The sequence below is a fragment of the Pleuronectes platessa genome, chromosome 11, assembly GCF_947347685.1.
Source record: "Pleuronectes platessa chromosome 11, fPlePla1.1, whole genome shotgun sequence".
In the NCBI taxonomy this organism is placed as follows: domain Eukaryota; kingdom Metazoa; phylum Chordata; class Actinopteri; order Pleuronectiformes; family Pleuronectidae; genus Pleuronectes; species Pleuronectes platessa.
In genome coordinates, this window is record NC_070636.1 from 18309430 (window position 1) to 18336577 (window position 27148).

At 41.8% G+C, this 27148-nt stretch overlaps 3 protein-coding genes and 1 long non-coding RNA gene across 4 annotated transcripts in view; 2 read left to right on the plus strand and 2 right to left on the minus strand.

The window, feature by feature from the left end:
• The window catches only part of crybg1a (crystallin beta-gamma domain containing 1a), a 42212-nt gene extending 36907 nt beyond the window's left edge, over positions 1 to 5305 (plus strand). Inside the window, exons 16-23 of the mRNA XM_053435397.1 lie at positions 64 to 93; positions 213 to 325; positions 954 to 1086; positions 1197 to 1336; positions 2026 to 2149; positions 2266 to 2424; positions 3985 to 4147; positions 4533 to 5305. Of these exons, the coding sequence (XP_053291372.1) occupies positions 64 to 93; positions 213 to 325; positions 954 to 1086; positions 1197 to 1336; positions 2026 to 2149; positions 2266 to 2424; positions 3985 to 4147; positions 4533 to 4621 (951 nt within the window). The 3' untranslated portion in view covers positions 4622 to 5305. The remainder of the gene's footprint in view (positions 1 to 63; positions 94 to 212; positions 326 to 953; positions 1087 to 1196; positions 1337 to 2025; positions 2150 to 2265; positions 2425 to 3984; positions 4148 to 4532) is intronic.
• rtn4ip1 (reticulon 4 interacting protein 1) lies at positions 4772 to 15224 on the minus strand. Its single transcript, XM_053435398.1, has 9 exons — positions 14685 to 15224; positions 13188 to 13339; positions 12211 to 12279; positions 11513 to 11637; positions 11105 to 11153; positions 10087 to 10223; positions 9622 to 9805; positions 6691 to 6783; positions 4772 to 6231 (listed from the first exon to the last, which is right to left on the minus strand). The coding sequence occupies exons 1-9, from the start codon at positions 14944 to 14946 to the stop codon at positions 6106 to 6108; spliced, it is 1197 nt and encodes a 398-aa protein (XP_053291373.1). The 5' UTR covers positions 14947 to 15224; the 3' UTR covers positions 4772 to 6105.
• A 50-nt stretch (positions 15225 to 15274) lies between these two features.
• qrsl1 (glutaminyl-tRNA amidotransferase subunit QRSL1) lies at positions 15275 to 21089 on the plus strand. Its single transcript, XM_053435399.1, has 11 exons — positions 15275 to 15411; positions 16667 to 16826; positions 16906 to 17004; positions 17087 to 17183; positions 17322 to 17483; positions 17611 to 17786; positions 18540 to 18652; positions 19048 to 19240; positions 19399 to 19516; positions 19912 to 20117; positions 20545 to 21089. The coding sequence occupies exons 1-11, from the start codon at positions 15388 to 15390 to the stop codon at positions 20760 to 20762; spliced, it is 1566 nt and encodes a 521-aa protein (XP_053291374.1). The 5' UTR covers positions 15275 to 15387; the 3' UTR covers positions 20763 to 21089.
• LOC128451533 (uncharacterized) lies at positions 18812 to 25841 on the minus strand. Its single transcript, XR_008340114.1, has 3 exons — positions 25712 to 25841; positions 24534 to 24586; positions 18812 to 20733 (listed from the first exon to the last, which is right to left on the minus strand). It is a non-coding gene; the product is annotated as an uncharacterized LOC128451533 (long non-coding RNA).
• Between the last annotated feature and the right edge of the window lie 1307 nt (positions 25842 to 27148).

Here is a 27148-nt window from a genome sequence, read left to right on the forward strand (position 1 = left end):
AAATTTATTTTCTCATAGTGCAGAGCCTATGTTTCTAATGCTCCCTTCTTCTCTGTTCTGTAGGAGATGCTGATGGGATCGTCAAAATACAAGGTATCATCCATCCATTCGAAGCTTTATATCAAATGGAGAAGACCTCCTCTCTTCAGTCGTACTGGTTGTGTTTGTTGTCAGGGTCACTAAAGTGTATGTTGTGGTGCTGTATGTTTCAGGTGCAGCTCTACTCTGAGCCAGACTTCCAGGGAACGATGGTGGCTCTGGAGGAGAACACAGAAGCTCTGGATGACGACTTCATGCCCAGGTCCTGTAAGGTGGTGGTTGGCAGGTAATTACTAATGCTTGTTATAGTGTTCTGTAAACACCTAATGGTATAAGAGCAGACTTAATACTGTAAAAGTTTTCTCGATTAATGTTTAAAGGAGACTGAATTTAAGTAGTATAGTGAGTAAGTGAAGTGAAAGAGAGGGTAGATGGATATTTACTACTCGCACTCGAAGCAGGTGACCAGTCATAACAGATTGGACCAGCTGGCCAATCAGAGCAGACTAGGCTTCAACTGGAGGGGGCTGTTAAAGAGACAGTAGCTAGAAACATCTGTGTCAGACAGAGGCTGAAAAGAGGAGATGTAGCAATGAACACCATGATCACAATATGAGCACACCCGAGCGTACAATGTGATATAGCCCTTTTTGTAAATAGCCGCTGTTACCTTTCCGCCAAGTTCTGGGACTACTCACACAGAAGCTGCACAACTCATGTACATTAGTAATATTAAGTTATAGTTTCCACTGTATTTAGGAGTCCCAAGTATTGCCTGACAATGACATGTGCCATTAAGTTAAATGGAAAATATAGTGTCTTAGAAGTCATTTCGAACATAATTAGCCTACAGAGATTTGGCAAAATGGAAGACGATTAATGACAACCATTATGTGTGTATGTGTTTGTTTCAGCTGGGTGGCCTATGAAGGAGCCCGGTTCACAGAGAACATGTACGTGCTGGAGGAGGGAGACTATCCCGACCCAGAGGCCATGGGCTACATGTCCTCAGATTCTACCATACGCTCCATACACACCTCTGGACATGTGAGTACAGCATATGTGTGTATATAGAAAAGAATATGAAAATGTATATTTGTGCCCTTTGGATTTGGAATATGAGAATATCAGTGATATAAACTCTCTCCTGTCTCCAGGCGCTGTCTCTGCCCTCCATCGTCATGTTCAGTAAGGTCGGCTGCAGAGGTCGCAGGGTGGGGTTATGTAATGGAATTGTGAATCTGCTGCAGGCGGGCCTGGATACACGCATACGCTCCCTGGTGGTGGAGGGAGGAATGTAGGTCTCCCTTTTTAAATTTCTACTGATATATTTATGTTAACTTTAAAGGTGCAATTTAATCCTTACGTTAGCTATGTGGCGATCGAAACATATTTTAGCTTATCTTGGTTGAAACATCATAAAATAGCAAACAACTAATTGAATTCATTAATGTGTTATAGTTATGTAAAAGTTGTCTTGATTAAAATACTCCTAGAAAACATTTTAGCATTTTTTTAACTTCTTTGAACCACACATTAAATGTGTTTTTTCTATAAATTAAACTCTTCAGTTATATATCAGTATACTTTAAATGTATGTAAAAAAACTTGTCATTGATTTTAACCTAAGCACTTAAACCAAAGTCTTAGCTATTGATGTTTTGAGGAAAAAAAGGCAAAGAGTGTGTTGTGAAAATTCAGATCATCATAATATTGCTTCAAAAGTTTTTACAATGACTTACGAAATTCCAAAAATTGGTGTTACCTTAGATTTTAGATCTGGACATGTTCATGTTGAAAGCAATGAAGATGTCAAAAATGTGAAGAACCCAGTGATTGTCAAAAATGACAGCTGTAAATCATGGAGCTCCTCTTGGAATGTACACAGACTGTTATTTTTATTTATTTTTATTTTACATTATCCTGGTTTTTCCATACAGATTTGTAAATCTGAACTAACATGCTGGTTGCCCGTCATCTCTCCAGGTGGGTGTTGTATGAAAGAAGTAACTACCGTGGTCGACAGCTGCTTCTACAGCCAGGTGAAGTGACTGACTTGTGCAAGTTAAGCAACTTGCAGCAAATAGGATCCCTGCGTCCTTTACACCAGGTACACAGGCAGAGATAAGAAATGATAATACCTGTATAGAGCTCATACGTACTCTCACTCAGGTATATTCATGAACAACATCAAATATTGAGCTTGTGCGTGTTTTCCTCCAACAGAAGCAGATGTGCTTCTGCCTGCGGAACAGGGAGACAGGATGTATGATGTCCCTGACAGGAACTTTGGATGACATTAAGCTGATGAGGGTTCAGGCTATGGAGGAGACGGGAGGAGTCGAGCAGGTCTGGCTCTATCGGGACGGTCGCCTCACTTGCAAGGTACTGAGCTACATCAACAACACACAAACCTGCAGGAACAAGGTCAGGGTCGCCTTGAGGGAATCTAGTTTCTAATTACTCTCATATTTGTGGGATGTTGCATCTAAACCTAGTTTTTGACCAGAGAAGGGAACTCAGGAGCATTTTTACATAGCCCTATAGAATGCAAACAATTCACATCGAAATTCTCCAAACATCCAAACAGCTGTAGTGTGGCCTGAAGAGTTGAGTATCCCCCCCCCCCCCCACACTCTCACCAAAGTGACAAGCTCAGTCATAAGATGTGCGCTGAGCAATAGCCAAAGAATAAGTGGTGCTCGCACACGCAACAACAAGGAAGAGAACTTTCACCTACTTTCCCCCAACAGACACGTCCGATTGTGCTCACAGGAAAAACACAACCTGACCCACCAGTACTGAATAACAAACCCCACGTCTCTGTAGTGGAATCTTGTCGACATATGCAACATCCAAAACAGGAAATCACTTATATTCCCTACAGACCTCACTCATTCCACTGGTTACCTCCATTACAGAGGTTATGTTTTCAGTCCAGTTTGTCGTCTTTTAGTAGGATGTATTAAAAAAACTGATTTAATGCAAGTTGGTAGTGATGAATAGGATTGAGCACTTAAATATATATCAACATTTTAACTGCTGAATTTTTTACACACAGAATCATGCACATTTATCCTGCATCGCCATCTGTAACTATCACTGTGTATTCTGATGGAGGTTTAAAATGTTTTCTATAATGAAACATCACACTAAGGGGATGGTGGTATCTCAGGCTTTCACCACATGCTCGCTCTGTACTTTAGAGTTTGTGTTTTGCACCTAGAAAAATAGAAGAAAAATTGGCTTATGACATTTTTCTTTGTAGAATAAAGAAATGAAAACGGTGTTAAACTAATTATGGAAAATGATAGTTATCAGTAATATTGCTGTATTGTTAGGATGTCCTGAAAAGTAATTTCACCATGTTTTATATATACATAATTCAGTTTAATAATAATAATAGTTATAGTTATAATAATAATAATAATTGACTATTTATATAGTTTAGTCAAATAAAGTGACTGAACAAAAAAAAGTGAGAAGTTAAAAGCCATTTTGTAAAACACCATATCAGATGTGCAATGTTTACACTTTAACTAACTGTAGACATTAAATTAAATAGGAGTGTTAGATTATGTTCAGCTTCCCCTTTCAGTAAAGTGACTGACTCAAGATTAAGAGTTTGAACGATTTACTAAACTTCAGACAAACACAAATAATGACCCACTATTAGAATCCAACCGAAGAAGGAAACAAACTGGTGTAAGAGCACGAGCAGCTCTCTGGCTGCCACAGCTCCCACTGACCCTGCCTGCTGCTCCTGCCATGCTTTTACAACACACAATCTGTGCTGCTTTCTGCACCTGATATGCAACTAACTGGTTATTTACCAGCGACACCATGAAACCAAGGACCATTTCATTACGTTGAAGGACTATTTGCTGTGATATCATAACTGGTTAAACCTGATCTTTAATGCATCTCCCTCCTCCCTCCCTGCAGCTGGTCGAGGACTGTTTCCTGGAGACCTCAGGCAGTTTGGTGATGGCAGGGAGTCGGCTTTGTGTTTCCCCGGAGCGCGGCAAGGACAACCAGCTGTGGAACATTACACCCGACGGCCTGGTGCGCTTCCACCTCCAACCTGAACTGGTCCTGGAGGTCAAAGGTCAGAGAGCTTTCTCTTTTCTGCCCTACCCATCAGCGTTGAGCAAACTTTTATGGAATACATTAAAAATGATTACTTTGGGGCACAGTTCCTGTGTCTAAGACTCAGTCCTCATCCAGCAGCTCCATCTGCTGGTGGGTTTGGGAGGTGCATTGGTAAAAAATGCTGGTTGCAAAGTTCAGCCGCTGCAGTGCCTTTCCTTTCTGGACAGATAGTCTCTGCATTAACCAGTTTGTTCAGAGAGTTAAATGGTTTGGATTTCATTATATTCGTTTTCTATAACTACCAACTTCTGCAATGAGTTTCTTGTAGTTAGGCCCAGAATAGACAGAATTTGATATAACCTTTCTTTCATGTTTCATCATGTAAAACATCTCGGTTTCAGGTGGTCAACAATATGACAAGAACCAGTTGATCCTCAACACGTTTGATGAGAGAAAGCTGAGCCAAAGATGGACCTTGGAGATGCTGTGAGAAGAGAGGCTCTGTGCTGCAGCTGCATCACAGGGGAACTGAGCCGTGTGATGCAGCTGCAGGGTGGGACCTCCTCTTATTGAGGAGTGCAACCTTTGACTGGACCAATGTTCTAATATTATTAACTTTGAAAAAAACAACATGCACTCATGAAGCAGCGGATGAAATAGTTTCCTCTTTTTCAGAATGAATGTGTAAATAAAACGTTGCTCATTCTTGATTTTAAACACTGTACAATTACCAAATACTCCATCATGGCCTCTGTGATTGAACTGCATGGAGTGAAAACTCAGCCCTGTTCCAATGCTGCAAACCTGTCTTTACTCCACGGTACCTTTCTACTACATGGTTTCTCTGGTCTTACTCTGGACAAATCTGAATGTATGCTTCACACTGATGGCTGCGATATGAAGCCGACGTGCCTACGCTCCAAAGATGTCCTCTTTTTGTAATAATTGTGGATCAAAGAAGATCTATTGTAAAGTTTGGATATATTTTTAGAATTTCATAGGTTTTACACTTTTTAAACAAACTGTTCTTTACTTCTTTAGGTTGTACATTAGCATCAATTGTATAGATTAGTTTAAATGTCATAGCAGACCTGCCCACTGTTAATTGTAAATATGTGAATGTAAAAGAGGAAACTGTTACACATGAAAATAAAAAAGTTTCTCTATGCTCCAACCTTTTTGAAAGATGTTTTTCTTAAGCCTTTAAAAACCTGCTGCCACAGAAGAGTATGCTTTTCCCTTGAGAAAAATAAATCTGAATTAACGAGAGCTCGAATGAGGTTTCTGCGAAAACCCGACAAACCTGAACAATGCCATCTACAGCTCTTGAAAAAATTAGGAGACATCTGTCAGATTGTTGATACTGTTTATAGTTACATGGTCAAATAAAGTAAATTTGTTCTATTCTTTAAACTACTGACCAATCGTCAAGTGAATGCATTCACATTCCGTATGTTGCTGTGAAACTAGTTTGTTAAATATCTTGAGGAGTTGTAATCCAGTTGTGTATTTGCTCCTGTGTACATAGGCACCATGACTTGCTTGTGTTGCCTTGTCCAGTTGCTGATATGCATATGTACAACTCCTGTAGAGACCATGACCTGGACGTCTGAGAATCGACGCACAAAAACATGTTTGTGAGCACAGAACATTTTAACAAACAGGCAGTAGCACAGGAAGGGAGAAACACCTGCAAGCAGCCTGCGGATGGCGCCGGTGCTCTCAGATTTGAACTCTGCTGGTGTGAATCGACCAGCGTTCCTAATAAAGTGCTCAGACGGTAATCCTACACAGTAAACCTACAAAACCCACAAGGGAACAGCAATAACTGTAGTGACCATGTTGACTGTTTATATACAGTATGTATGTTTGCAGCTGGGGATGCAACAACCCAGGACCTGAAGTTTTTTTCATTCACTGATATCATTTGTTTCATAGTCGTTCAGAGAAAAGCACAGTGCCCAAGAGTCATGGCTACGAGTCATCGCCCTCGTTGATGACCTGGACTACAGTCTTTCCTCGGGCGTGACCCTTCTCCATCTTCTCCAGGGCCTGGGGCACCTGGGAAAATCGGAACGTCTCCTCCACCACAGGTCGGATCTGAGAGAGAGAGAGAGAGAGAGAGGGGGGGGGGGGGGGAATGCTGAGTAAACAGGTTTTTATTTTCAATATCCTCAGATGACGTAAATTCGCTGCAGGCTTTTAAAGCAGAACGTGAATTTACCATCAGGCCAAATTCTCCACAGTGAGCGGAAAATTTGTGTTAACAGACTAAAGTCAAATCGGATTTCAAATGTTCCTCGTTATTCCCACCAACTTTTTTCTAGGTGATGTTCTCTATTTCAAACAAAGTGTTCAGATAAGGAGGAAGTCGCCTGCATAGAGGTTAAGAAAATTGAACTGCGTCATATTCCACAGTGTAAGTCAAATTCGATTAGGTGAGATGTAAAATACATCAATAATTTTGAATAATCACACAGACATAGCCTTTTTTATTTACAATTGTGCTGTTTTGAGTTCATCAGCAGTCCATCGGCAGTGAGAGAATAAACCCAGTACCTGTCCTGCATCCACCATTTCCCTTATATCATCCAGTGCAGGGCCACTTGGTGCAAAGAATCCCCACCGGTAGTGAACTCCTTTAACGAGGTGCTGTGAGAACAGAAAAAGCAGGGAATTAAAAAAACTAAATTACAAAAAAATTTCACTGCAGGAACTTTAATGTTGACGATGTTAACTTGACAGTGTATGATCGGGTCTGAAAAACGGTCTCGGTCACATAATAAAACAAGAAATCATGGTACAGCCTTATTTCAAATGACCAGTAAATGTTAGACAACTCTACACAAATATTATCTGAATCTTCTCTCCACTTCACATCTTCCAGGATGCACACAGACACTAAGTGTGTCCTCTACAGCTGCTGTACATAAAATGACATTCGTCAGCAGAGACATTCAAACAGTCCCATGTGTGTCAGGTGCATGAGGGTGGAGACACACGTCCTTTTCCTTTAAGCCTTTAACAGCTGGGTAGGATTCATTGCAACTCCCCAACTCCCAGAAAAAAGGGACTTGACTCAGTCTTTGGTTACGTTTGACCTTTTGTGTGTGTGTGTGTGTGTGTGTAGGGATTACAAAGGAGTTATCTAGCATGTTTCCTTCAGGCCTACGTAGAAATGAGGACAATGCGATAACCGAGCCACCTGTGGGCACTCTAGTTTTTCTTTTACTAACCGTACAGTGTTTTCTTGTGAGCAGACATGACGTGGTGATACAACGTTTTTGGCTTCCTGTTTGGTAAACCCACAGGTCCTCTCCTAATCTTTTTACTCAGAGAACCTCCAACCAATAACTCGTCACTTCTGACAGAAAACCCCAGTTATCAACACTGAACGATGGAGCGACAGGAAATAGACACCTCCTCTGCATGAATGATCTCTCTCATTGTGGTTCTCATTGGATGGTGTGTGACCTTGTTTAAAACACAAATAAATCAGCTAAAGCCCTTCACACGTCAATTCAGGGATTGAAATGAATTTGAGCAGGAGGTACGTGGGCCACGTGGCTGCTGATGCCATTTGCATCGAAACAGGAAACAGAATGAAGAGTCCTATGTCGCCGCTAAAGGCCTCACAGTTCATGACACACTATCCTATCTGGTTCCACTTTGTGAGGGGGACAGGGAGAACGGGTTAAGGGCTGGAAGAAGAGGGAGGAGAGACTGGAAAGATTCTACACTGAAAGTCAAGTGGAGAAATGGAGAGCCCACACAGATGTAAAACTCGGCGCAGGCAGAGATAGAGAAGAAGTGTTTCTGGGACTTCATGAGGAATATAAATCCAGCAATACTTCGGCAATCCAACTAGCAGGGTTAACGATAACTCACGTGATCAGTGAAATTAGTCCACAGCAACCACAAATTTGCGAGAAGCCCCTTAATTCTACAACCAGCTAAGGAGACTGCAAGGACACCAAAGTCAGGACCCACCTAATAAGGCCCCGAGCCACTTTCTGTCTAAAGATTATAATTTAAGAGGTTTGGCTGAAGACTATAACATCTCAATGTGTCTGTATGATGTGTCTGGGATGGTGGTAACATATTCAGGTTTGAAGAGCATGTGTAAAACACATACAGTGCCCTGCCTTGACTGACAATTAGAAAAACACAGAATAATGCCTCCCTTGTGTTTTAACATTATAAAGTGACAGAAATGGTAGTAAATTATTCTTACAACAATGTAGAGTGATCTACTTAATACAAATGCCTGTTAAAGCTGTTAAAGCTGATAAACACACTGCACAGCTGCTGGTGAAAACAAGGCTGATAAAATGGAGTTGCAGAAAATCTACACAAGCTTAAAGATGCTTAATACACTGAGCAGAACTAAGGAAGATGATAGACAAAATACTTTTTATGTTACTTTTGATTCACTTTGAATATAAAGTGATGACTGAGCAGCTTTAAAAAGAAAAAGACAAGAAACTGTTACACTCATATTAGAATGTACTTATGTGTTTCGGCTGTGATTGGCTGAATATGAGCCAGCTTTATGAGCAAAGTTCAATAGAAGAAGTTTTCCTCAGTACTTCCACCACACTTTGTTTCAGGTGGAAATGTTTGAAGACACAGTTTCCTAGTAGCTTTGAAAATGTACAGATCTGTTCTTAAGATCTTCTGTATGATTATATATGTTGGTATTATTGGTATTATAAAGCTATAATGGCAATTATTATATCCAATAGGACCTCAATTAAAAAAGGAGACACATTTGGCTTAAGGTGAAACAAGCAAGAAGGAAGCTGAGGTGTTCATTTTCCTTCTGTAAAACTTTACTTCTAAATACCACAATGAGACATAATGTAGTCAGTTTACCTCAACAACTGTGTGGTTAAGACTTCAGGGGATAAAAGTAGTGACACACACACACACACACACACACACACACACACACACACACACACACACACACACACACACACACACACACACACACACACACACACACACACACACACACACACACACACACACACACACACACACACACACACAACAGATGCACTGCAAGCTCTGCTCCCCTTGGCTGCTCACCACAGTCGACACGGCGATGGCATGACAGGATACAACTAGCAGGCAAGTGCGTGTGTGTGTGTGTGAGAGTGAGTGAGTGAGTGAGTGAGTGAGTGAGTGAGTGAGTGAGTGAGTGAGTGAGTGAGTGAGTGAGTGAGTGAGTGAGTGAGAGAGAGATAATGGATAATATTATATATTGGCCTGATTTGTCCTGACCTGTACCTGAATGAATGAAGAAAGATGTGTATGGCGTAGAATGTTTACGCTATAAAAAAGCTGTAACCATAGCAAGATATAATTGTATCTGTGGCATGGGCGGTGAAAACGTTCCCCTCATTTAAGAAAGAAAACTATTTTTATAGACAAATAATCTTGTACAGTAAAGAACCAAACTGCCTCGGTGCATGCCATAGTTACCTTGAGGGCCTTGGTGGCCACAGTAGCAGCAGTCTGCATCATGCCATCAGCGATGCCCAGCATGTCCGTGTTCTGGAGGAACGGTGTCACAAGGGTGACATACTTGGCGCCGCTCCAGGGCTTAAGCAGATCCAACGCCCAACGCTCTGTGTCCCCACCGACATTATCCAGGATCAGGTTGAATCTGGAGGTGAAGAGGGGGGGAAGAGGGGGGATCATGAATTAAAGTAAATGAGGAGAAGGTGTAGGTGAGGAACGATGAGGACACTTGAACAGACCCGAAGAGAGAGAGAGATACACTCAAAATTAAAGGGCTCAGGTTTCCCACACTAATGAGTCTACTACAGCTTGGGAGACAGGGTTCCCGTGACGACAAGGGCAAGCCAGTATAGATACCAACTCCAATTTAATACCAACGTGAATGAAAAAAAAACCTGTAGACGTGTTTGTGTCTGATTCTCTCACTTCTCCAGTGCACTGAGCGGCACCTCGACAGGTCCAGCTGTGTAGTCCACCACGTGGTCGGCCCCCAGCCCCCTTACAAGCCGCTCGGCATCCTGGGAGCAGGTAACAGTCACATGGGCCCCCCAGGCCTTCAGCATCTGGACACACAACGACAATCCTATCATCCAATATCAGCATATTAATGTAACTTGTGTCATTTATTATGTAAGAAGACAGCACATGTACAGTATATTTGGGTTATTGTAAGCTGCTGAATGTGATTACATCTGTGTAATGTGAGCAGTTTTACTCAGGTCAGAGAGAGAGGTGGCCTAATAGTTAGTTTAATGTCATCAGTGTTCTTGCTTTGTACCTCCACCAAGGAGAACATGGTTTCATTTGTTGCTTTGTCAAAATTTTGGTGCAGATTTGGATCATAGGGCAGATAAAGGAGTTTTTTTTCACAATTTTTCTTTATTTCTCAGAGATTAATTCATGGATCCTTCATCCATTGGCTTCCACTTATCCAAGCCTGGATCGCAGAGGCGACTGGCTAAGTAGAGTATCCCAGCCGTCCCTGTCCCTAGCCACACTTTCCAATTTTCTTCTTGGGGGATATCGTAGTGTTCCCAGGTCAGATGGGATATGTGGTCCCTCCAGTGAGTTCTGGGTTTTCCCCAGGATCTCATCCTCCTGCCACGTAAACCTCCAAAGGAAGGCGACCTGACTTGATGCGAGAACCAGGTCAACTGTCCCTATATCAGGCTTTTCAGGGGACTGATATTTATGAGTGTGTATAATTTGGTGCAGATCCAAATAAAAAACCATAGCTGGTTAATTTAAAATGTAGCTTCATTAGGGATCTGTTTTGTGGGGGAATGTGCTCTCTGAGCTTTCATACTGCTCTCACTGAGAATGGGTGAACATATTCATTTTCGTATGTAAAGCGGGTCACTTTAGCCTGAGGCACCTACAAAAACATCCCATAACAATAACATAAATGCTGCTCGGCCTCCATCATCCACTTCTTCATCCATACCTGTATAGCAAAGGTTCCCACGCCCCCAGATCCTCCGAGGATCAAGATCCTGTGGGTTAGAGAAGCAGACATGTTGAATTAAAAACTGTGTCAACAATGTTTTTTTAAATGATGGATGCGCAGACTCTCCCTCATTAGGATTCATGTCAGATGTAGTAGCATTTCAGCTCCGTGGTGGTGTGAGGGAGTGTTTGAGCTGCTGCCAGAGAAGCAGAGAACATCACCCGGAGGCTCATTGCAGAGAGGGCCAACAAGGGCTAAGCTGAGACGGAGCGATGAGTGAAATAATCGACTAGATCAAAGAAAAGGAGCCTCTCTGGGGTGGAGAGGGATTAACAACAAGTGGAATGTGTGTGTGTCTGTGTGTGTGTGTGTGTGTGTAGCAGTGTGTCAGCGTTTATCCCTCACCGCTTCTTGGCACAGTTGTCCTTACTGAGACCACCGGTGTTGACCAGTGCTGACCAGGCAGTGGTTGCCACATATGGAATGGCGGCTGCCTCTGGGTGGCTCAGGGACTTTGGTTTGTGGGACACCTGCGCACAACACACATTTATCAGAACAGCATTTATTAAAAGATCAGCACCTTTCCACAATAACCCCTGCGTCAGCTATAGCTCATCTTGACGTACTTAATAAGTTGCTGGGCAGGTTGCAGGTCAGGTCTTTAAATTTCAGAAAGAAAAAAAAACAAGCGTGTCACTGAGACAGGCCACAATCGACAAGGAGGAAACTGAAAAAATTGAACTGATCATTTACTAAACTATGACACTTCACAGGAAAAGTAACAACGTGAGCTCAAAGTGTTATTAATAACTTCTACTTAACACAACTGCAAGTACAATAATTTATCTGAACGTGAACTTTTTAGGAGTATTTATAGTCATTTTTTGTAGGAATATATATGTGTTCATAGAAAATTGTATATTTCTGGAATTTTCTATCGGAATTTTTATATATTTATAGGGATTTTTCTTTTTGTGAATTCCCTTTTTGTCTATATGTGTCAATGCACACCTGGACTGCTGAAAACGATCTAAAACTCCATACAACGACAATAAATGGCATCCATCCATCCACCCAGTATGAGTCCATGATCAGAACAATACCTCATTGGCACTTAGCACCACAAACTCAGCCAAGCTGCCCTGTTTCCATGGTGGGATCGCCGCCCAAACCTGGAGGAGACACACAAGAACACAAAACTCATTTACCAAACATATAATGATGATGAGATCAAGTTATATATTCAATTCTCTTCATCACAGTATGAGTCACTCACTGATAAGCAGACATGTGGTGAGAGAAGCACAATACGGATGACAGGAAGTGCTAAAACAGGTCTATTTAAAACCCCAGTTTACCTTCACACTATAGTCATTTAAAAATATTATCAATTTAAATCATATCTGAGATGGAAACTTGGTGTTAATCACTGAAATAAAAGTGACTAATAATTGTATAAGTGATAGGTGAATAATAATGATAGTAATGGAAATAATTAAAAAGGAACTGTGAGGTGACTGAGGAAAGCTGAGGAGGATTTATTATAAATGGATATGACTAATAACACTTTCCAATAAAGTATCAGTGTGCTTTAAATAGTTAAAAAAAACAGTGCCACAGTCAATATAAAAACAGCAGAACATATGCAAAAACAACAGGGAAGATCAGTAAATCTGCTTATTGTTTGTTCATCGTTAATATAACATAGTTAAATTACTTAAGCCCTTCACTTTGATGCACGGTTATTATCCAAGATCAGTTTCTGTTTCTCAGCCAAGTGAAGCTGAAACAAAACGCACTGTGGCCAGGTCATAAGAGACACTGTGGTGGTGATGGTTATGCAGGATCTACTGGAGTCTGTAAATAATCTTCACAAACTATGATATGAAAGAATCATCACAGAACCAATCTACATCCTCCACTGTTGAAATAGGTGAATCTTTTTGTGTGTAAATCTTGTCGATGAACAAGTGATGGATGATTCTAATCTCATTTAACTTTGTCTTGTCTTTTGTTATCGTCTCTCAGTGAGTGGTAACTGAGGCTGGGTCTCTCCTGTCTGCGGTTTGCTTCACTGTACCTCGTCCCTTTCACTGAAGTACTTCACATCCAAGCCACATTCCATGATGACCCCCGACACGTCCCTCCCCAGGGTGAGAGGGAACTCGCTGCCTGACTGCTTGATATTCAGAGGGTCCCTCTTCATCGAGAGTGTAGCGGCACCATAGCCCCCTGATAGGGAGCGAGAGAGTAAGTAATTAGAGCTTATACAGTACAGTTAAAGATGAGAAAAGGGAAGATGGTTATAGGAGATTATTTGCTGTAGCAATTTTTTTTAAATAAATATACAAATTAATTAATAAAAATTGGTAATAGATTAATTGTTTGATCTACATCATTTTAGATAATAGTGAAAAATAACCATTTATACTTGCTAAAGCTAGGTGTTGTTTTGTGTGAAAATTGTGAAACTACCTTTGGTCATTCAATTGACCAAAAATGGCCTAAATAGAACAAAATACAATAGAATAGAAAATAAACCAATGATTTTCATTGTGCAAAAGAAAGCATTACAGTGAAATTAGGGGTTATACTTCAGAACAAGAATTTATGAAATAAACAACTCTAAACTTCGAATTAAGGTTGTTAGTAAGTACATTTAATTTCACATCGTAAAATTCTCATAAAATAGACCAGGAGCCACAATGGTTTCAGTTTCACAAAAAAAAAGGATTTGGGGGATTTTTGATTAATCAAACAGTTTCTTCTTAAAGCGGATATTATTAACCAATTACATAGAGACAGGTCCCACTGAATCAAAGATGAATAAAGGTGTTTAGGACCTTTAGTTAGACATGAGATATGATTTTGAAACAATGAGGTTGTTGACAAGTTCACTGTCTTAGCGTAGAGATTTTTTTTGTGCTTATTTCAAATCTCATTCTAACACGTGGTGTCTAATATGATGTGGGGATGGGAACATTTCAGATTTAAGTTGTCATACTCATGTAAGTCACTAATGGTTTGTACCAAACATGAAATGTAGGAACAAAATAACTCCCACGTGTGAAACTTGCATTTTTACGAATCAACCACAAAAACTTTCACTGCTGCTGGCCCACTCTGTCCTCCCACACACTCTTGCACTATTTCCTCGAAGATCACGGTGTGGTGTAACGAGCCCTGGCTGTGTGGGAGAGGATGATGAAGTCCTCTGAACTTTTTCAAATAAACTGCAAACCCCCAGAAACATCAGTCTAACGGCCTCTGACTGAGTAGGAGTCAGAGGGGGAAAAAAACTGTAATCAAGGAGCATGTTCTTTCTAAACCTGGATATGTAATACAATCGGGGCTGGGAGATAAAACAATGAGAATATTATCTCAATATACTTTCATCAATAGCAATATAACAGGAGTCCAACATAAACCCATGTAATGCCAAGATAATCTAACACAGAACTGCTCTAAGATTTGTCAAATGTTTAGCTTTTGTCCTTGATTTAATTTTGACATGTCACATGTGGATATTAAATCATGTGTTCACCCCAGCTGCAGGTGTAGCCGTGACGTCACTCACCTCTCATGCTGATGTCCAGTGGGTTCAGTCCTGCCGCACACACTTTGACGATGACCTCGTTGGGGTAGTTGATGATGGGGAAACTGGCGTTTTTAGTGAACCGTAGAACATCATTGCCTCCGTATTGGTCAATGACCCAGGCTGGCATGACGCTCCTGCGTGTGCTGGAGGTGGTGAGCGACCTGCATAGCCTGGGAACTGCTGGCGATCTGCCGAGACCACACAACCACCGCCTGCACACCAAGTGACCGACAGAAGCCATCTTTACACTCTTCAAGGTCTGGACACTGTCGAGTAAATGTGTGCGACAGTGAATCAGCAACACACGACCGAACAGTGCAGCAAGCAGCTGAATTAAACTCTTATGAGTTCGTTATAAGACACTTCTGCCTTCTGACCATACACATTTTCTGCTCGTGCAAACAGGTCTTAATATTCATTCACATAGCTGCAGTAATACAGCTATAACCAATTCAAAACAACGTCCTCTTCCGTAAAATGCTTCTTCCTCGACCGGCGCCTCGGTCACCGCTCAGCGCCACCAGCCAATCACAGGGCGCGTTACTCCACAGCTGTCCAATCAAAGGAAGCGCTGCTGGACGGTGGCCGCCAAAACAAACATGGCGGCTTCCTGCTGTCACTTCTGCACGCTGACTGAAGGTTGTTGTTAAATTTGAGGCGTAACAGCAGAAACAGTGTCAGCATGCTCGGTCTGACGATAAAGCAGGTTAGTAGAGTTGTTCTCTGAGCTCAGTTCTCCATGTGTGTGGTTTGTGTTGGAATTTAGCTAAACACTGTATCTATTAGAACTAGCTTCGGTTAGATTACAGCTTTAGAATCGTATTACTGGACTACACACTTTCTTTATGGGAACTCTATTACTCAGTTAAATGCATATAGATTCAATACAGCTAATTAACTGTGTAATTATGAACTACAGTATTTACATGTGTCGTTGGCCCTGAAATGATGCTTGTCTTGGCTGTAGTAACTGAACAATGACACAATTTCATTTCATTGTGGCAGAAGCATTGCAAAGACCTTTAATCTAAGTACCAATGATACTGTTGAGTTAAAAAAAAGTAGCCCGTGTTAAAAAAGAACCTTGTGATTAAGTATTAGCAGAAAAATGTACTTAATCTATTGTAGGTTTAGCCGTGATGCAGAATCACATCATTTGATGTTGTATTTGTCATTATGACTCAACATGTCATATTTGAATGTGATCGGGGAGGGGGGTGGTGGTAGGGCTCTGCTATAAAACTGTTTCTATAATCATTGCAATATAATTGTCATCAGTAGCAATATAACAAAAGTTCAATGTATATTCCACAGTGCGGACGAAGATCAAATAATTGATCTTCATCAGATTTTAGATCAAATGTTTCGCCCTTTGTCATTATCTGTTATAAAGAAGAGTTTGTAAAAACTGTCAAATAAATCTAGTGGAGTAACAGAATTGTACAAAAAAGAAAAGCAACCGGATTTTTTCCTGTTAAACATTTTGACATAGGTAGATAAATTCTATTTGGCTGCTTCATTTTCAGGTTGTTGTTATCGTGCAAGCTGGCTCTCTGTCACACTGCCATGGCATGTGGGACAACTGAATAGAATAGATATTATTATACCATTTAATAAAGGGCGAATATAGTGATATGTAGTGTGTGTCCATCCATCCATAAGCATTTCATTTCTGGAGGAAACATTTTTTTATAATAATATTTCCTAATTATTTTAGTGGTGCCTTTTCATATTATGGGTTTCTTGAGAGAAGTATTGATAACAGCATTACAACTGTGATGGCGGCAAGTTATCTGCTCTTTTATGTGTGTGCTGGAGGGGAATATGTCAGCTTCAGATGATTCTTATTGTATCAATAACATCTGTTATTTTCTACTAGGGTTCTATTTCTGCTTTGAAAAGGCCCTTTTGAGTAAATGAAGTTAGTCACATTCCACTTATGGTGTTTCATTGTTCTCTAGGTGTCTTTGGCACTCAGGGAGGGAAGGATCTCCGCGACTGAGCTGTGTAGAAGGTGTCTGAACCGCATCAAGAAAACTCAACATCTCAATGCTTACATCACCGTGACAGAGGAGCTGGCACTGAAGCAGGCTCAAGAAGCCGAAACCAGACTGCTGCAAGGTGCGGACACATGGTCGTATATTTCATTCTCTCCTGAGTGGAGCCATAAGTGTTACAGTCTGACCTTGTCACCCATCAGGTGCCCCCAAAGGTCCTCTGGATGGAATCCCCTTTGCAGTCAAAGATAACTTCTGCACAGAGAATATCAGGACCACATGTGCTTCCAGGATGCTCAGAGGTAAATTAATGAGTTGGCCCGTCTTATATTTACCAGCTAATGTAATCCAGTAATGATAACCTGCCTCTATTTTTTGCTTCAGACTACAGTCCTCCATACAATGCTACAGTCGTCCAGAAGCTCATAGACCAAGGGGCTGTTCTGGTGGGGAAGACAAACCTGGATGAGTTTGCAATGGGGTAAGGCCGTAGTTTTATTATTTTACTAACAGCTACTTACAAATCCCTGTATTTGTTCTTTATTGCTTGAGAAAAGCTGTTACAGGCGTTTACACCTGCAGGAAGAGACACTTATCTATGTATCTATTTATCTCAAAGTTCAGGGAGTACCGATGGGGCTTGGGGTCCAGTGAGGAACCCTTGGAGCTACGCTGCTCCCTACAGAGAGCAGACAGGGGCGTCCCCGGACTCTGACTGGGTCATAACTGGAGGAAGTTCAGGAGGAAGTGCTGCAGCTGTGGCCTCACTCTCCAGCTACCTGTGAGGGAACAGAACCATGTTCACTGGTTCGGCCAAACTGTTAAAAATATATAAACACAGACGTAAAGATTTGATTCAAAATAGTGTTTTAAATCGTAAATGAGGTGTTTTGGTGCTTACTTCGCAGAGCTCTGGGTTCAGACACAGGGGGTTCTACTCGTAATCCTGGAGCACTTTGTGGCCTTGTGGCCCTAAAGCCGACCTACGGTCTGCTGTCCAGACACGGTCTGATCCCTCTGGTCAACTCCATGGACGCCCCTGGCATTTTGACACGCAGTGTCAGTGATGCAGCCGTTGTCCTAGGTAGGAACAACTTTTCATCTGTGCAGAATCGGTGCATAAGTGCACAGATATAAGCAGTCTAGGCTTACTGACACCGTTCAGACCCTGGTATTAGGCCCAAACCTGAGTGAATCGATCACACATGGTCAGCTGTAAGAGCAAATGTGTCCTGAATACATCCTTAGTTCTCATCACACAGACCACATTCAGAGGTGTCATGCATGTGTTCACAGTCTTTTAACAATGTGAATGCAAATGTGTCCTGGGCCACATATGAAGGACCAGCTGATGTCATGCTACAGTTTTGCAATGAAACACATTCAGGATACATTTTGATGTCAGTTGTTGGCCACTAGTAGCACTATAGAGCAATATTTTCATAGGGGATTCATCATGTATATCCTGTCATCATGCTCCTGGTTTTGCAGTAATCAAGCAGTTATACACCAATAGATACAGCAGTGTGCCACAAAGGCTAGCAGGCAAACATTAGTATTTTCATTGCACGCTTGAAAATGTCAAAAAGGAAATTTTCTAAATCTTACATGAGGTAAACAAAATACATTTCACTATGTTTGTTTGACCTTAATGATACACACACCGCATTTTGGTGAAAAACACAGACACTGAACATTACCTTTCTAAACAGGGCACCTTTTCTATCTGCCTGAGAATATGTGTCATGAATAAATCAGTATAGCTGCTCATATGAGATACAGTACTTTCTTTTAATAGTTGACCTTACGTGGGAATGTGTTTTGAAATGTTGCACAGGTATCCTCCAAGGCCTTGATATTAGAGACTCAACAACAATCCCTCCCCCGTCATCCCTGGCCGAGCTGCCTGAAGACTTTGACGTGAAGAACATCTGTGTCGGTATCCCTAAAGTGAGTCTGGCTCTGGCGCTAAGCTTCGATCGCTTGTCTGTGTTATCTCAGCATCACTGGCAACACATTCAGTCAGAGGGAAGTTAAATCCTCATTCTACCAGGAAAAACAAATCCAAGAAGCCAAATACTGATGTAGATACACAGAGAAAGACCACACGAAAAACAAAAACAAAAAAACTGGAAGAATTTTATTTTACTGAAAAAGAGCTGTTGATAGTATGAAATCCATTTTAATGAATTCTATTTCCAGGTTTTAAAGATGTGTGGCACAAAGATATATTCCTTGTACAGTATAATATAGAATGGTGTGTACAATTAAGAAGATTGAAACATTTTTAAATTGCCGTTATGAACTCAGTTGTATAAAGCTCCTTGTCTTTCTGGTCTTGTCAGGAGTACCATGCCCCGGGGCTGTCTGAGGAGACTCTGGCTCAGTGGAGTCGAGTTGCTGACATGTTTGAGAGAGCAGGGGCGAAGGTGGAGCAAGTATCGCTCCCCCACACCCAGTACTCCATTGTGTGCTACCACGTCCTGTGCCACGCAGAAGTGGCATCTAACATGGCCCGTTTTGATGGCCTTGAATATGGTATGAAACTGTCTTCCAATATGGTAGATTTGTGGTGAGAAGCAATTTGCGGTGTATCAAACATAACAAGTTAGGTTACACCAAATCCTATGTGTTGGCAACAAGACACATGATGGCGATGAAGCTAATGTTATGGATTTCTGTCCTTCCTCTGTCAGGCCACCGTAGTGAGGTGAACAGCTCAACAGAGGCCATGTACGCTTCAACCCGACACGAGGGCTTCAACGACGTGGTGAGAGGGAGGATTCTTTCTGGGAACTACTTCCTGCTTCAACAGTGAGTAAAACACACTGACCCCTCTCACACCATCGTTCTTCACTTCCCTCTGACTGTACAGGGCTTAATAGAGATCACCCTCTTTTAAACAGCTCTCGTTCTGAAACGTTCTTTTTCTCCATTAACATTTCAGAAAATCAGTTTTAAGTCTGAAACCAGGCCAACAGCTTCCAGATGAATACAGACCATAAAACATTTGATTCTTTGCGAAACAGATATTGGAAAGGCAAAAGTGCAAGACTGTTTAGTCATCATGAGACTCCACAACTAGAGTGGAGCATTATTGGTTATTTAAGTTGTATTTCTAAATTTAGGGGCGATAAAAATTGTGTGGTGATGCTGTAATATTTCAAAAACGTCCAGGATGAACTGATTTTTATGTATAATTTTGCCAGGAGCTACCAGCACTACTTTGTTAAGGCCCAGAAAGTCCGGCGGCTGATAGCGGATGATTTCAAGCGTGTGTTCAGCTCTGGTGTTGACGTGCTGCTGACACCCACCACTCTGACCGATGCAGCCCGGTACTCGGACTTCATGCAGGAAGACAACCGAACACGCAGTACACAGGAAGATGTCTTCACCCAACCGGCCAACATGGCAGGTACTGAGACAGAACCACAGCTTTAGGCAGAACGTGCAGCATTGTTCGTGCATTTATAGGGAGTATGGGAGGATTCATTCATTAACTTCTAATTCTGCACACAGTAACTGAAAAACATGTCAACTAATAGGACTTAAGTATAATTACTGCTTCTTTGCTGATCAAAGGCACATTATTTCATACATTTCCAAGGGAAATTTAAGAGGAAATTAATAATTGTGAGCAAACGCAGTTCTCTGAAGGCACCAATCACAACATTCAACCTCAACCCTTCCCTAATTTCAGCTCAGATTAAAGTGTAATCCAGTGTGTTTGCATTCAATTAAACCTTGTCCTGTCCAATCCTAAACCCTAACGAACCTTAACATCTTAATCATTGTCTTCCCATGAACAACCTTTCTTCTTCCGTCCCTTTTCTTTACCCCAGGTCTTCCCGCCGTGTCACTGCCAACCGCATTGTCAAGACGAGGGCTTCCCATTGGTTTGCAGCTCATCGGCCCCGCCGTCCAAGACATGAAGCTGCTCAGTGTCGCCCAGTGGATCGAGCAAAGGGTTGGCTTTCCCGCCATCAGTGACCATGGAGACTCCAGGAAGAGCAGCATTGACACAAGAAGTACTGAAAGGGAACAAACTTTAGCTGCTTAACGTTAACTGAGGACACAAAGAACCAACTGTTGACCAAGTCACTAGGTACAGGCACATCGTCACCTAACATGGAACCGTTATGGACATTCTTGGCTTCTGAGATGTCTTTTCAGGACGTATTCAGTAGGGTTATCTCCCTCGATCACATGCTGCAGTAGGTTTTCTTGATGGAATTTTTACAGCACATGAAAACCCTAATTATTGAACAATATACATCATATGTCAGGTGGAGGGACATGGTGTTCAAATGCTGCTGTATCTGTTGTCTGAAGGTAAAACGTTTGTATACTATGATGGAGCTGTACTTATTAAAAGTGTGTATATTTCCTTGTATGTTTGGGATGTTATTACACCCTGATCTCGGCTTTTATTGTCAAAAGTCTAAGAAAACAATTTGAAGCCAAATCGATTGTTTCATGTCTGTTGTTTTCATTCAGCTCTCTTCCTTATTTTCATCAACATGAACCTTGAGGAGTGACGACACAGGCTGAACCACAGAGGTGAACCTCAAAGTGTTGACATGTCAGCTTTAACTGCATCTGAATGAGAAATACACAGATCAGTACAGAAGCAGCATACCCAACGCCATCAAAACAACACTAGCTCAATTTGCCTGAATTCATGTGATACAGTCTCAATATTTTGACTATAGTCTTATTGGCCGAGCTTTACTGTACAAGTTGTATTCGTCCTCTTACACACACATTCATACAGTGCTTTTAAATGCAGCACCTTTTCTATCACGAACCATCATACCTGAACAGCCGTCAGAGGCCATTTGCGGTTCAAGGACACTTCAAAATTCCAACTGGAGGAGGAGCCATGTATCAAAACGGCGACCATTTAATGGTATTTAACCTGTACTGCATTTTCAGAAAATAAAGGCTTGTTTTAATCCACAAAGATAAGAGAGCAACAAAGAGACAGATGGCCGATGGGCACATGTGTCCACTGGAGGGCAGAGTTCAACTGTGTCAGGGAAAACATATTGCCTCCTTCCCTTTTTGACCACTTGTCAGTATCTGTGTCACAAGTCTAGACTCCAATCCAGTTTGACAAACTGCTCCGCCATTCAAGTAATATAAACGTAAAGACATATTTCCTCTGCAGGTGTTTGTGTGAGAAGAAAGGAACAACAGGCTGTTTCCACCACTGCCTCGAGATGAGTAACCACTTGCCATGACCAAACACCAGCCAAGACTAGATACTTTCCCTGACATACAAAGTCGATCCACATTAAAAGGCTGGAGTCAACTCAAGTGAAATTTATCCAGTCAGCCAATTACAGTACTGGAAACTGGCCTAAAGTAGTGCCCATAATAACCTGCTCTCAGCTGACTCCAGTTCAACATAATCCTGACCACTGTCCCCAGCAGAAGGGAATCTATACTTGATCCTTGTACTTAATTAATCCCAATACAAGTTTTCTTTTTAAGTACACAGGTGTAAAGTGTACTATATTATTCTTTATTAAGACAGACCTTAACAATAGTAAGCATGTTATAAATGCTGACCATTTGTTGAGTTGATACTGAACCAGCTTTATCTACATGAAACACAAAACCTCTAAATTATATTCACCTACGCCGCTTTTTTCTTGTTCCTGTACTACATATATTGCATTTCAATATAGTGGGTTGTAATCAACAAGATTGCAGCAGTCATAACTTCCTTCTGTATTCTGAGAACTAAACTATTTAAATATCAAATTATAAGTATTATTTTAAAGATCTAATCAGGCTGGTTTACAAAAAAAGAGAAACATTCGCAGATTTGATCTTTGCAATGTCAATTTGGCGGAAGCTCTTGCTCTTCAATAACAAAGCATCACAACATGAAGAAAATGTTGTCATTTCTGCTAATGTTCCTGTAACATGGGTATTTGAGGTAAAGGTCACTGACATGAAGGGTGATGCGTCACCTCATGAGCCACCTCTGTTGTTTTCAGCATCTCATACACAAACAGCAGAATTCAGAGAGCACGAACTGGGCTCTTGTTTCCTTTGACATTCTCCTGTGCGGATGTGTGGATTTGCAGGTTGCCCACCTTATCATCCTCACTCCATCCCTTCCACCTGCCCGGCGCTTTCCAGGGCTTGTCATTTGATCCCGAAGGATGTGCTCTGATGAAAAGCACAGACTCTTCACATAAGCCATGTCTCCAGCACATATGACATGATTCTGTTTCTCCCTCATGGTCCCTGTAAGACAGCAAGACACGCCTATAATTTGTACCGGATAATCGCAGATACTGGTCCCTCAGTTATAGTCCTATGCTTTCTTTTCACACTGGACTACAAGACATTAAAGGGCTCGCTTTTCACTCTCGGGTATACTTGGGTTCCCCCTACAGGTGGGATATGTAACTCAACGTCATAACTCCGAGTTTTGGTCCGAACCTCCCGCGTGCAAACCGCTGTACACGCGTGGATTTGTTGACAACCTGACCGAGACGAAACCGGCAATCTCAGAATCCAAAGAACTACGTCAACTGACAAGGGAGAGATTTTACACAAATATGACCAAATTTAGCAGCTTAAACTCCAATTGGATTGGAGGCTTCAGATGATAAACTACTAGCGAATCGACAACTTCACTAACACAACCCAACGTCAAGCAGACGAGCAATCACAGCGTCCAATGACAACCATGCCAGGTCGTCATCTGTCCTGCATCCTTTGGCCTCTTTTGCCCAACTAAATGAAAACATGCTCCGATATTCGCTCTTGTTTGTTTTTTTACTGTGTCACTTCCCTTTTTCCTCTTCTTCATTTCCTCCAACAATGTCCTCTTTGGTTTCTTCATGTGGATCTGCCATGATGTCCACACTGAGAGTGGTGAGCCAGTTGTCTCTTATAGTTAACATTGTGTCAAGTGGATTGTAATGTTCCATCAGATTAACATGGTGCAGTTCCAGGCCTCCAGGGGGCGCTGTGGCATTTACTGATATGCCATTCTTCCCAATATACCTTTTTTTCACAATGATCATGGAGCTGTTATTCTAAGGTATAAAAACCACTAAATGTTACTTTAAATAATACAGACAGCATCTTCCTGGATGAAGCAGTACACTTTAACAGCACCATGAATCAACACCTCTCTGTAACAATGTCCGTCAAAATAAAACATTTATGACGCGAGGATTTATTACAGGACTGTTGTTTTATTTTGAGCTAAAGTGTAACTAATCAATGAGTGTATGGCCAACTGACCCTGAAGAGCGTCACACCTCATAAACCAGTTCCCTTCAGACGGCACAATGACCTTCATAGAGCTCAGCAAAGTGAGATTAGACACCACAGGAGAGAAGGCATCCAAACAGTGAGCTCTACTGGTTAGAGAGGGGGACTTTGTACTACAAATCATGTCTTTTCCTGGAAAAAACATTGAGGTGTTTTATTTTAAAGACATTAAAACAAGCAACAACTGTGTGTGTACGTGTGTGTGCGTCTGTGTTGTGTCGGCCTGTTTATCTTGGAACCAGATGATTAGTGACACAGCCGGGTGGTGCCAGGTGAAGGGATTTCCCAAACACACAGTTTGGTTCCTTTGGCCCTGTGCTCCTTCCACAGATTAACCTGTGGTAGCATTAGCTCGGCATTCTTTTAAAAGGCTGTTTCAGATGCCATACAAACATCACGTGTGTCTGTGTGTGTGTGTGTGTGTGTGTGTGTGTGTGTGTGTGCGTGTGTGTGTGTGTGTGTGTGTGTGTGTGTGTGTGTGTGTGTGTCTGTGTGTGTCTGTGTCTTGTGTCTGTGTTTGGGTGCTGACCTGTTCAGGATGTACTCTGCCTGTTGTCCTGTGCTTGTATAACACACAGGTCCCTGTGGGAATGGAGGGATGGCTGAATAGATGGATGGATATTCTTTTTGCCTTAGGCTACAAAGAGGTAATATAAGTAGCATGTACTGTAAATGTAACAAAAAGTTTTTGTAACAGGCCTCCGCCCCCTCATCTGCCTCCTTTCAAATAGCTTTCTATGTGAACTACTACTACTACTTTACGAATATTGTGCTAGATTAATAACATGAAATGATACTGGAACAATGAAAGTACGATAGATAATTTGGGCTGTTTTAATCATAATCTTACATGAAATCTCAGTTGGTGGCCAGAAAAGAGAATGTACAGAATTAAGAAAACAAAATAGTTTTTCCAGTTTTATTTTGCCTAATCACGTTATATCTGTCCTGTCAAGTATTCAAAAATATAACTCTTGCTTTTTCTTGACTAAACAAACCCTCATTTTATGCAAATGTTTATCAGACAACAAAGATGCGTCAACAAATTTAATTTGATTAGTTACAGTCAGTGATACTGTCCAAAGCTCCCCCCCCCCCCCCCCCCCCCCCAAGTGGTAAATGGTCAGCAGTATTGGAAAAGCCATTCTCACACAATCATACAGGGCAGGACACACAGCCGCCAGGGGCGATATGGAGTTACACATCTTGTCCAAATCAGGCCGCGATCAAACCGCCGACTTTCTGGTTAGTGGACGACCCACTCCACCTCCTGAGCCAAAGCCTCACCAAAGTCAGTCGACCGAATCCCAGGTGACATTTGGCGAGGGGGAGGGGGGTACACCCTGAACAGGTCACCTGTGACTCACACAGCCAGCGAACAGAGACAAGCAACAATTCACACTCACATCTACACCTACAGACAATCTAGAGTCTCCAGTTAACAGGTCCCGGCCAAGCTGGGATTCAGAACGAGAACCTTCTTGCTGTGAGGCGACAGTCCTCACCCCAAAAAATAAATCACCAATAATTCAGTATTTATTATTGGAAGTAAATTACTCCCTTTGAGTAATCTAGCAGAATATAGCCTTGTTTAGCAACCACATTTGAGGACATTGTATTCTGTCCTCTGCGGGGAAGTACACCCACTCCACCAGTGCTTACAGATGGTTGCCACAGTAACAAGATACGCTGCCATTTAGTACTCACATTTGTTCCTCATTCTGAGAAGTTACATTTTCTCTTCCTACTTGAAGTAGACCTATTTTACACCATAAACTTGGTGTGAAAAACAGGAACACTGACGGGGCTAAAGTGACGGTCACGAAACATTCATGCTATTGTCTTTGAACTATAGCTCAGGTTGGTGCAGGATGTGGTGACAGAGCTCACATGAAATTCCCCCGAAGCGATTGTTACTGACGTCATGATGTCTCATATCAAGTCATCAATATGCATTCCTTTGGAATCCGAAGATTTAACATTTTAAAAACAAATGGAAAACATGTAAGATGCTCCCTGTTGCTTTAAATGCAGCCACTCAGAAGCAAAACGTCTCTTCCCCACACAGGTCGTTGGTTAAAAATCAACAACTCCACATTGTAACTCTGCCTCTCCTGTCATATTAAGATTTACTCCACTGATCTGGCCATGGATAGATAGATAGAATCCTTTAATAGTCCCACAGTGGGATGACCGGAAAGTAAGGAATACAGTGAGAAACATTTTTCATGGAGTTTGATTTTAAGAAATCTGTTTTTCGGCAGCCTGTAACATGCTGAGCATTGATGTTGGTTTTATTGGTCAGAGATAATATCTTGATTTAATCTCAAGTGAAGATACAACTTTGACGTGCATGAGCCATAAGAAACAGCTTGAACATTTAGATGGTGGCACTAAAGCACTTCAGAGACTGTAGCCTCATTATCTGAACTGCGCTGAAATGCTCATTCCTGATTTGAGAAGAGCGTGGTCGAGAGCAGGTTGAAAGGGGGCTGCTCAGCTCTGGAGTGTCCTTCACATACCATTCATTGCCCTCCCCCTACCTTTATTTGATTCTTTCCATGTGCTCACTCTCCCGCCCCTGACCAGCAAACAAACACCTTAACCCAAACTGTGGTTGCTTAGGTGGTTTCAGGTGGACAGGAGGGTGCTTGAGTGGTCACACTCCGGAGGTTGACTAGAGGGAGAACTCCTCTGGATCAAGTGACCACAATAGTGGCCTTTGACATGTCATGGCTGTGATACAGGAATGTGGCTTATGACTATTACACAGTACATTGTCAGAGGAAAAGTAAAGATTGAAGTCTTCCAACCAATCTGCAGTTTAGGTACCTGGTGAAGAGGGAGACAAGGTCACCTGATAAGAGTCTATACCTCTTGAGCTGGACAATGCAGCCTTTGTCACGTGGGCGGTGGGATGTGGTTCCCACAGAGATCGAGCGTGCATGTATGCTCAGGTGGGGGTTACGGGTGAATTCCAGCAGCCAGAAAGGGCTTTTGAGGAGACTATGCATCAGGTACATATGGGGCTCACTTGAATTTAGAACATTTGAATGCAAAGGTTTAACCTCATCCAGCAATGTCATCATTTCTCCAATCAAGGTGGCTCAACAGGAGTTTAAAAGCCATAAGACTAGATTTAAA